This window comes from Apium graveolens, chromosome 6, assembly GCF_009905375.1.
Source record: "Apium graveolens cultivar Ventura chromosome 6, ASM990537v1, whole genome shotgun sequence".
Lineage (NCBI taxonomy): Eukaryota > Viridiplantae > Streptophyta > Magnoliopsida > Apiales > Apiaceae > Apium > Apium graveolens.
In genome coordinates, this window is record NC_133652.1 from 5,741,613 (window position 1) to 5,753,406 (window position 11,794).

The following is an 11,794-nucleotide window of genomic DNA, read 5'->3' on the forward strand; positions in this document are numbered from 1 at the left end:
GTTTATAAATGTTTATTCCCAACACAGTTAAAACATCATTTTAAGTCTTGTGTATTTTAAGTCTTGTGTATTTTTATTTTTTTTTATTTTTAGTTAAAACATCATCGGATTGTTTTAACACAGTTAAAACATATTTTATTTTTTGTGTATTATTTTTATTTTTATTATAATTGTATTTTTTTTCAGATTTCGGGTTCTGGTATAAATACCCAATTCAAAAAGAATTTCTGGTTTCGGGCATATCCGAATCCAATCCGAAATCCGATGGATCTGGTTCGGATATTCATTTTCATGTATTTTTTGGGTTCGGGTCGGGTTCATATATGGATAAAATTTTTGGGTTTGGATATAAATTTAGCAATACCCGACCCGGTCCGACCCGATTGCCATCCCTGCTTAGAACAAGTTTACCATGGGATGAAAAATATTCTTATAATGTGTTTTGTTGTTGGCGTGTGGCTAAGAATGTAATTTTATTTTTCCTTAAAATTAGAAGCATGATTCTACAACTATATAGTATCTGTTACTTTTCGGCACGCTTTTCAATGTTCATATAAAACATAATTTCATAAATTTTTTTTTCTGAATAAAAGTTTTATATTTAAACTTTTATGCAAAAAAAAAAATTTGAAAAAAACATTACGGAATTATATTTTATAAAGGCCTCGAAATGCGTGCAAATAGTAAACGTATAATAATCAATGGGACGGAGGGAGTATAACTTACACTACTAGCAACCTTGCCATGCACTTATTTATAATAGTTGTTATTATATTATTTTTACTTTAATATTGATTAATTATATATGTTAAAAGTGTAAGTATATATGTTTGAAAAATATAATCGAATATTTATTTCATTAGATGCTAATAATTATTTATAATAAGTAGGTCTTGAAATAAATAAGTTAATAAACTGACCTAGTAACCGATTTAAATAGGTCGGGTAATTCAATTATAGTATTTTAATTTTAAATTACTTAAGTTCCGTATAATATTCAAAATTTAGATATCTGATCATCAATTTGATTTAAAAATTTCAATGATTAAAATTCAAGCAACCAAACTGCAATGGAGAGTTTACCAAAGATTGAATTGAATTGAAGTGAATTTTTGCCAATAGTGTAACTTGAGAGGTATAAGCGTGTAATGTTGATATGATATATTTTCTCATAAACTTCAAATAAAAATAGACAATGTGAGCTTATCTATATCAACCGAGGCTACTAGTGTCTTACTTCAAAATGGGGTGTGAGTACATGTTTAATAATATTCTAAGAGTGTCTAGCATTTTAGAACATGTGCGATATAAATATTATTTTTAATATTATAAAATTTTAAAAAAATATATTTTTTGTTATACTTGGACTAACTATTTTTTATTTTAATATCAATTTTATCTTGAATTAATTATATACTTTTTTTTAATCTGGATGAATAGTTTATATTTACCGTTTAAGTATGACGCTATCATACAAACTAACAAATTATCCATTGTTTCGCTTTAATAAAAGAGTATATGGATATTATAGATATAACATAAGCCCATTACAATAACCTAATCAAAATAATTATATTCAGTTTATTTTTAATTTTATTTTAACTCGAGTTGAATAATATTTTGTTTTACCCCGGTCGAGTAGTTTATATTATTTTGTTTTAACCCGATATCATTATATCGACTCACAAATTATCTTTCAATTTTAATTTTGTTGGAGTCTAGTTCAATAGTGTAATTTTCTGTTTCTGTCTCAAGATAGTTATTATTTTGTTTTAGTAAGATGCAACAAATCCATCTAAATTTTATTTTAACCCGACGCAATAATGCATTCTTTTATTCGCGTCAGTAGTATTTATATTTTATTTTAGCACGATGCACCAAATCCAACTAACAACTTCTATTTTTTTATTCTTTATTTTAACAGGAATCAATTGTATAATCTTGTTTAAGTCGTGATAATGGATGTATATGATGTTCTTTTATCCCAGAGTACCCGATTATTTGATTTTAATTTTGTTATAGACCGGTTAAATAATATATTTTTTGGCTCATGTGAATAGTTTATGTATTTTTTTTTTTGAGCTGATGTTGTTATACAAATTTAATTTTATCTATATTTGCTTAACTATATTATGAATATTAATCTATTAATAGGAGTGTTTTTTTATATTAAACATAATATAGATATAAATAGATAGGTAGGTAGATATACATGCCGTATATATTAGCACGTTTTGGATATCAAAAGTTAGAAAGTTTGTAAGATAGTTGAATTGGCAGACAATTGAGCCGGTCATGTGTAGTACAATTCTTGCGAGTGAATCTTAGTACGTTGTTGTTGATTTTCAGCTGTAGATTGTATTTTTTATATTTGTATTATTAAGATAATCAGATATTTATATCAATCAAAATATTTCAATGTCAATTGAAAGGAGGATAATTAAGTAATTTCAGCAAGTATCGACCAATCGACTACCAAACTTTTAATGTTTCGTTTATTATAATATAGTATATATGACTCAAAGTTAAAAAATGTATATAAACATCTTAATTATAAGTTATTTAGGAATTTAAATAATTTTAAGTATAAGTCACATAATATATTTGGTAAATCATTACTTCAAAGTTATATTTTTTAGAAAAATAAATTGATAAATAAGTTCCAAATATTATTATTTAAACTCCGCTTACTATAACCTCTTCCATCATCTCCTTTCTACTTACCACCGACTACTACCCCCAACCACCATTTTCGGCCACCACCGCCGGCAGCCATCAGAAAATCACCATCGTCAAATATATAATCACCTCTGAAAAATCAAAAATCATCTCCGGAAAATTAAAAATCACCACCTGAAAAACAAAAAATCATGGCCAAAATACAAAAAATCACTGTCGTCAACCTAAAATCACCACATCCAACGATTATTTATGTCCCCTAGATCCGGCTACCAGCTTCTTTCATAAACTTCGACCATCAATATTAGAATAAAAATCATCATATTTAAATCTAACTCACTAACAAATAAACTATAAACACCAAAATTAAATCACACCATCGAAAAATCATCCGACGACCTCAACCAATCCCAACAATCATCATAATCTCTAATTAACCTAATTAAAGCTACTGAGATGCTACATAACATAAAAATGAAATTTGGGATAAATAAGATCCGAAAAATGGTGAAGGCTGAACTTAACATTCGATGTACACAACATAATTTTAAACGATTAAACCGTACGGATGTTAACTTCATGTCAAAATATGCTTAGACACAAAAAATTAGATTATTTTAACGAGTACAAATACGGATTTATAAGTAAATTAGCAAATTTATCCAAATATGTGAAATAAATAAATATAAATTTAAAATTATAAATTACAGAAGATCGAACCGTACGGATGGATAGACATAATGAAAACGAACAAATGTACCAAAAATTAGGCTATTTAAATAATATTATAATTAAATAGCGTGAAATATAATCACTTCAATGAGTATGCCGCCATTTTGTATACAAAATAAGTTGAACTTAACATTCGATGTACACAGCATAATTTTAAAATTAATTTTAAATGATCAAACCGTACGAATGTTAATTTCATGTCAAAATATGCTTAGACACGAAAAATTAGATTATTTTAACGAGTACAAATACGTTTTTATAAGTAAATTGGCAAAATTACCCAAATATGTGAAATAAATAAATATAAATTTAAAATTATAAATTACAGAAGATCGAACCGTACGGATATATAGACATAATGAAAATGAACAAATGTACCAAAAATTAGGCTATTTAAATAACATTTTAATTAAATAGCGTGAAACATAATCACTTCAATGAGTATGCCACCATTCTGTATATATAATAAGTTGAACTTAACATTCGATATACACAACATAATTTTAAAATTAATTTTAAATGATCAAACCGTACGAATGTTAACTTCATGTCAAAATATGCTTAGACACAAAAAATTAGATTATTTTAACGAGTACAAATATGTTTTTATAAGTAAATTAAAAAATTTACCGGAATATGTGAAATAAATAAATATAAATTTAAAATTATACAAGATCGAACCGTACAGATGGACAGACATAATGAAAACGAACAAATGTACCAAAAATTAGTCTATTTAAATAATATTAATCATGTTTTTATAAGTTTTTTTTTGAATTTAGGGGTTTCTAGGGTTAGTTAAAACCGACCATTAGGGTTTCTAGGGTTACTTAAAATCGACCGACATTTAGTAAAACCGACCGACAGTATTTTCGGCGGATTTTTTTTGTGAAAAATTAAAAACCCCGCCTTTAACGTCGTTTTGCATGCTGCACAGATACCAACCTCATAACCGACCGCCCCGACGATCGGTTTTAAGCGTGGTATAAATAAAAAAAAACCTTTCATCTTCCTTTATCTATTTCTTCTCACAATTTCTCAATTTCTCTCAAAAACTCCGAAATCTCACTCAAAATCTCACTCAATAGCGGCGTACAATCAACGAAGAACAGCTTCTTACTCAAAGTCTCCTCTCTATTTCTCATGCAATGTAAGTATATGTTTTTATATATATATTTTATGTGTGTGTGCGTTTTGTGTGTGTACGTATATATGTTTTTTGTGTGTGTGATTCGAGGTAATTAAGGATCGAAGTTCAAAATGAACTTTTTCACTTCAAATCGAAGTTCAAATCGTAGTTTTCAGTTTTGATAAGTTTTTGCATGAAAAATATTCGTCGGTTTTGGTTGATTTCATCGTAGTTTTCAGTTTTGATAAGTTTTTGCATGAAAAATATTCGTCGATTTTGGTTGATTTGTTGAATATACGTATAAGTAAAAATCTGGGTTTTTTCGTCGATTTGTTGAGATATGTATAACTATAAATCTGTGTTTAGGATAGATTTTTAGGGATTTTCTCTTTCGCTCACGTAATTTCATTTCGTACTCGAAATTTATAATTTGTTGAATATACATATGTGTGTGTGTGATGTATAAATGTTTACGCTCTCATAATATGTTTGTATATATGTTTACGCTCTCGTAATTTCGTTTCGTAATCGAGGTTTGTAATCGAAGTTAATGTATGAGTTTTAAAGCATTAATTTATTGAATAATTAGTGAAATTAAGTTTAATTGATGGTATGGTTTAATTTATGTAATTGTTGGATAATTTCCTATGAATGTGATGTGATTTCGTAATCGAGGTTTGTAATCGAAGTTAACGGATGAGTTTTCAAACTTTAATTTATTGAATAAATAGTGAAATTAAGTTTATTTGATGTTATGGTTTAATTTATGTAATTGTTGAATAAATTGTGAAATTGTTGGATACATTTTTATATGCACGTCGATTAATTTGATTTAGTGCATACATATTATATGCATTTTTGTCCTCGATTTGTATGTTCGTATATTTGTGCTAATATATTCTTATATTTTTCATTTTAGGATCTTTTTACTTGGATGCTAGCGGTGGTCATGATTACGATGGTGTTGTTTGCGATGGAGAGGAAAGGGAAGGGGAAGGAAGTTGAAAAAGAAAAAGATAATGGAAAGGAAAAAGCTAGCAAGGATAATGGTGGAAAAGGCACGTCGAAGGGCAAAGGAAAGGGCACTAAGGGCAATGGTAGAGGAAAGAAAAAGATGGGGAAATTGAGTTTGCGTGATGAGCCGACGGATTCGGATTCGGACCCGAATGATCTGACTAGACACATGACACCTAACGAGGAACGAGAAAGGCGGGGAAGGCGACCTCGATCACATTCAAGTGGCATCTATGGAGAAAAACTGCCATTGAAGCCATATCACATTGATATCTCTGATGGACATTAAGTCTTAAATAAGTTTTTAAATTGTATTATTCCCATATATTGTTGTGTTCTTAAGTGCATGAGATTATGTTCATTGCTTTGTTTGTATATAGTATTGAAAATGATACCGCTAAAAAGACTTTGTTAAGCATGATTCGGGAGAAGTGGCCTATTGGGCGTTTACTTTTACCGACATTGAATAACATAATCCGGGTTGGTTAAATGCAAGGGTTTTAGAGTTTCAAGTAAGTTTAAAACTCTTTTTTTATTTGCATTTGTTTCTTGATTTTATGATGTATTTATCCTTAATCTTTGTTGCAATTTTTAGAAATATTATAGACATCTTAAGGGGCAAAGCCGTTCAAAAGCCCGGAAAATTGTTCAAGATCACATCAAGGTGACAATCAAAAAGACGTTGAATGAGCTTAAAAAAAGAGTTGACAGAAAAGCAAGAGAAGAGGGCGTTTCAAAGGAATCTTTAAAGCCGCCTTATTGGTCCGTTGCTTTTTGGAAGGATCTTTTAAAGTATTGGGAGACAAATGAAGGGAACTTACATAGGTCGTCGATTGGATCCGCAAACCGGCAACAAGTTGAAGATTGCATAGTGCTGGTGCTCGGTCATTTAACAAAGTGCGAGAGGTAATGACATTTTTTTCAAACATGCACACACGCGCACACATACATACACATTTATCTCGTTTAATAATGTCAATTAAGCACGTGCTAATATAAGTTGTTTTTATGTTGAAAGGTAATGATGAACAAAAACAAGAAGAAACCGACGAGACTTGAGGTTTGGGATAAGTGTCATATGAGAGTTGGATCGGATCCGGAAAATCCCGTCTACACTACTCCGGCTGCCATGCGTATTGCGGTAATGATTTTTTTTTAAGTTTATATGTGTATTCTCATTTTTTTAAAATATAATTAAGTGTGCATTCTCATTTTATTTTTATTTTAAAAGATTTAATTGTTCTAATAAAACTCGAAAATTGTGTAGGAACATGCATTCTCATTTTTATTTTTATTTTTATTTTTATTTTTATAGATTTAATTAAGTGTGCATTCTCATTTTTATTTGTATATTTATAGATTTAATTGTTCCAATAAAATTTGAAAATTGTGTAGGAACGATATGCCGCTATTTTTGAGCGTATGCCCTTGGAGGTGACACAAACGGGTGATAGAGATGAGCCATGGGATTGGTCGATGGAAGCATTGGGGGTCCCCGAAGGTTAAAATCTAAAGAATAATTATGTTATTGGATTCCCAAATGCTCGAGCCACCGATCTTTTGCCTACATTAGCTACGCGCTACCGAGATTCCACCCGGAATGAAGCCGACTCATCCTCATCCGATCCTAGACAACATGAAGCCATCCCTGACAATGTTTATCTTGCCATCGTGAGAAACGTTCTTACAGAGATTCGTGCTAATCCAAGTCAGTTTGCTCGTCAACTATCCGATGAGGAGATATCCACATTTGCTCGTACCTCCCTTGAGACCTCGGATCCATCCTCCGATCCAAGTCAAAGATTGTAATGGAACAACCTAATTGGTGGTGAGATTGTACACATTATTGGGAGTTTGGTTGAAGACATCGTCTAGAAAACCGAAACTCGTATTCCTGAGGTATAAACTAATTTGTCTTATTTAATTATTTTTCTCATTTGCAAATAATTTGTTTCTTTTTAATAATTAGTTTATAATTGTGCATATAGGAAAATAATCGGCGTGCTTTGGAAGATGATAAGGATTATACATCCGAGGACGAGGTGACGGATGATGAGGACGTTGATGATGTTGGTGGCGATGGTGGGCAGGAAGATGAAGACGGTGAATCGTCTGAAGTTTCTTTGTCGGATTAGTTAAATTTATCGTTTAAGGGATGATTGTAATTTAAGACTTTGTCATTTATGGGATGATGGTATGTTTGTAATGCGATACTTTATTATGTTGGTTTTAAAGCTACGTTGCGGTTTAATGCTCCGGTTGTCGGAGTTAGTATTTTGTTTGAATGGATATATTATGTTTATGACATTAAATATTGTAGTATTTTATCGGATTTAGTATTTTGTTTGATTTGATGTATTGATTGTGTTGAATTGAGAATTGGTGTTTTGTTGATTTGGATATGTAGAAAATTGTTATTTTGTTGATTTGGATTGTTTTGGATTGGTTTGGTATGGGACTGTAGAACACCTGCAATTTTTTTTTTAAATTTAACATCAAAACCGACCGACATAATACATAACCGACCATATTTTACTATTACAATTCCCAGAAAACCGACCGTTTACAGACATAACCGACCATCTCCTTCGTAAAACCAACCATGTTCTTGACAGGGTGGTCGGTTATAGAGTTGTCGGTTATGTACATTTAAATTAGCTTCTAAAATAAAACGGACCATTTTGCACATTTTGACCACGGTCGGTTATGTGTTTCAATCAACATTTAAAAAGTAGACATAACCGACCACAGGTGGTCAGTTTTGCGTTGATGACATGGCACCACGTGTGCACACGTGGTGACACGTGTACAAATTGACCCCACATATTGGTTCAGGGAAAAGACACATAACCGACCACCTTGGTGGTCGGTTATTATGGTTAAACCCGACCATATATCATAACCGACCAGTCTTAAACCGACCACTACAGTTTGTTGGTTTTAAGTCTTTACCCGACCATTTTTTCTTAAAACCGTCCATTAAAGTCGGTCGGTTTTGTCATGTTTTCCTGTAGTGTTCCTCTTATTTATAAATACAGTCAACCTCTTGATGTTGGCTATATTTGTTGAACCACTGCAGACCTGTAAGAAATGTGTAAAAAAAATCTAATTATTTATTACTATATTTAAGTAATATATTCTATTCATAACAAAATCAATTTTTTAATAGCATACTATTTTTAAAATATAGCTAACCAATATAGCCAATACCATCGAACTATAATGTCTTCCGGTGATAAAGCTTCAGAATAATGTCGGGAAAAAAATCACCATTACACTTGTTTAAGTTGCCACTTTCTCTTCACTGTCTTTGAAGCAACGATTTTCTCCTTTCCCATGGCAGACACGACAGAAACAAATACGTCTTTTCCTGAAGCCAACCCAGACTTGACCTGATTTAAATCTCATGTTAATATTAAAACTATGTATAGTTTAACAGTTACACACCCATGATAAAGGAAGCTGCTAGAATTTTAGATGAAATGATTAACATGCCATAACTAACCTTTGAAAGCAGATCTGCTGGAAGCTTTAGATCTTGCCTTATATTACCTTTGTCATCAAGCAAGGTCACCTTAAACGTTTAATTAATTAGTACAAGACTATATTATTAGAATTTGCAAACTCTCCCGAGACAAAAATAAAAAAAATAACTTGGTTGAATAAAGTTACAACAATAATAGCTTCCTGAAAATATGGTAGGCTAAGGTTAATGGCCTAAGTCAAAGATACATGCATGCAAGGTGTTACAGATGTGGATAAAACGGAAGTATTTAAAATTGAAGTAAACTTAGCATAGAAGGCTTGGTTGTTAAAGAGTAAATAGCATGGAAAATGGTAGGCTGCACAAGTTTAGAAAAAATTACCTGGATGTATATAGCTGTAACACGGTTTGCAGTGAAATTAAGAAGATTATGCAGTCAATATAGTAGGCTACAATAATAAATATTGTGTGAGGTAAGGCATGATGTAAACCAGGTCTTTGTAGCCTATAAATAAGGATGTATGTTTCTAATAATATGTACCGAAGAAAAGTTGATATACACGTCTTAGTAAAGTTGTACACCACAGTTGTAGCAAAAGAGCTGAAGCTCTAATTTTAGAGTATAAAGGCAGTAGCCTATTTTGAGTCAAAATCGAGTACTCTGTTGCTTGTATTAAATTATAAATATATATTGTTTGTTTGAGTTATACTAAAAATATATAAATATATATTTTGCAAACTCATCACGTTTCCAACATATATACCGAAGCAAAAAATAAAGAGACAAAGGATAAAATCAATAATGGAATAAGGGTCCAGAATATACATGTGAATCTTTCTCATATATATCAACAAGCTCATAGTCAGTAAGGGTGACAATAGGGACCTGTAACAAAATCCACGTATATTGTTAAGGACAAAAGAGCACATACAGTATACAGCTTCTAGATACAAATGAACTTTTACATATAAATGATAAACATACATCACAAGTGTCGGATAGGGAAAAAGTAGCTTCAAACACTTTCCCGGTGAATATGCCAATTGCAACGTACTGACGTTTAGTGCGATCAAACCGACGTTTAGCGGGATCAATTGGAGTTATGATCTCAACAATCTACATTGATCAAACAGATACCTAATTAATAATGTCATAACCAAAAATCATCCCCAAACCTTACCGGAAAAAGATAATGAACAGCAATTGATTAACAAAAGCACCCGACATAATCATAACAAATCTAAAACATAATATAAAATTAATATATCAGACTTTCATCCAATCCTATATGAATAATTATTAACAGAAAACCCTAAAATATATGACAGTGAACAAAACTCTAAACCAAATAATTAGGTTAAAAGCATATATGAATCAAGAATGAATTATATGGACAAACATGTCTAAAGATAGATATTAATAAAGATGGAATGATATGGACAAACATGTATATGTAAACATTCATCAAAAACTATATAAAAAGAGGGCATAGATCGTATTAGACCTTGCAGGGACAGTTTTCGAAGCAGACAAAACTCCTCAAATCCTTAACTTTTTGCTCGACGGTCCTCGTCTCAGGCATGAAACCAATATTACGGGGGCAGTTTTTGACGGAGTCATAACCCCAAAAATCCCTAGCATGTACCATGTTTAGACCAATCGAGTAAGTTTATATGGGCAGAATATTATGATTCGATGACAGAGAAACGGATAAAGCGATGATTGACGTCGAAGGGTATGTAAACACGAGTGGGTTTTAAAGAGGAATATTTATCTTTAATAATAACATCTTTTTTTACTTTTTTATATTAATAAATATTATTTTTAAGTCAAATTTATCATCTTAATATTATTTCAGACTTATCTATTATATTTTTTATAATTTTGAATTTATATAATAAGTAATAATTGTCTCTCAAAAAAATGAATAAGTAATAATTTTATGAAATTAAACATAGGTAAATATGTTTTTTTATTATAAAGGAAAAAAATAATAATGTGACACACTATCAGATACATGACCTTTATCTGCCATGAAATTGGCCGTAATAAGTCTCGGTCAGTATTTTCGAATAATGACCGGGATAGTTGAGTAATTGCAAATTATTATTTATTTTGGATTACTGTCACATGTGCATGACACGTGTCGGGACCAATTTGAAGAATATTATAATAAAGGATAAGAATAAAAGTAGTAAAAATGAATATCACTACAACAAATCTGGCTATACGGCATCTACAAGAACAATCGAGTCGAACAAACAAAAAATAGATTATATTGCTGATTAATCTAATCTTTATGAAGACACAATCAAGCGATTTGTTGAAATTGATATATACACATGTATCACCTTCACCAAAACCAGTTTGAGCTATCGATCGTAATTGCAATTCCATATAAATCTTTATCACTGAATCAAACCTCTGAAAATCTAGCAGATCTAACATCCTGGACATCGAATCACACCAAAACACACCAATTAAGCTCTCATAAGGAGAGAATAAACAAAACCCAAATAAATTGGGAACAAATCTCACCCAACAAACATTTTATCAAACATAAATATAATCTTGAACGATAAAAATCCTTACCCGGGGAGGAGTATTATTGAAAAATACGAACAAAGCAAAGTAAAATAGATGATTTGGGGCTTTCCACCAGTGAAAACCGACGGAAGCCCCGAACGACGGGTAGAAAAAAGAGAGGCTGAGAGAGATTTTTTTAGGGTTTAAGTAATTGCAAATTATTATTTAC

At 30.9% G+C, this 11,794-nt stretch overlaps 1 protein-coding gene across 1 annotated transcript; it reads right to left on the reverse strand.

Moving 5' to 3' along the window:
* Positions 1-8,175: 8,175 nt before the first annotated feature.
* On the reverse strand, positions 8,176-10,770 carry LOC141668718 (eukaryotic translation initiation factor 5A-4-like). The gene is made up of 6 exons (XM_074475704.1): positions 10,544-10,770; positions 10,024-10,155; positions 9,865-9,924; positions 9,060-9,128; positions 8,765-8,946; positions 8,176-8,635 (listed from the first exon to the last, which is right to left on the reverse strand). Exons 1-5 carry the CDS (start codon positions 10,685-10,687, stop codon positions 8,827-8,829), a joined length of 525 nt encoding a protein of 174 aa, XP_074331805.1. The 5' UTR covers positions 10,688-10,770; the 3' UTR covers positions 8,176-8,635; positions 8,765-8,826.
* Positions 10,771-11,794: the final 1,024 nt, after the last annotated feature.

Bases quoted from the DNA above. Each gene is read 5' to 3' on its own strand.
- LOC141668718 (XM_074475704.1), bottom strand. From the start codon at position 10,687: ATGGTACATGCTAGGGATTTTTGGGGTTATGACTCCGTCAAAAACTGC. The intron at 10,156-10,543 runs GTCTAATACGAT...TGATCAATGTAG, and splicing joins TCGAAAACTGTCCCTGCAAG to ATTGTTGAGATCATAACTCC. The intron at 9,925-10,023 runs GTATGTTTATCA...ATTTTGTTACAG, and splicing joins CCCTATCCGACACTTGTGAT to GTCCCTATTGTCACCCTTAC.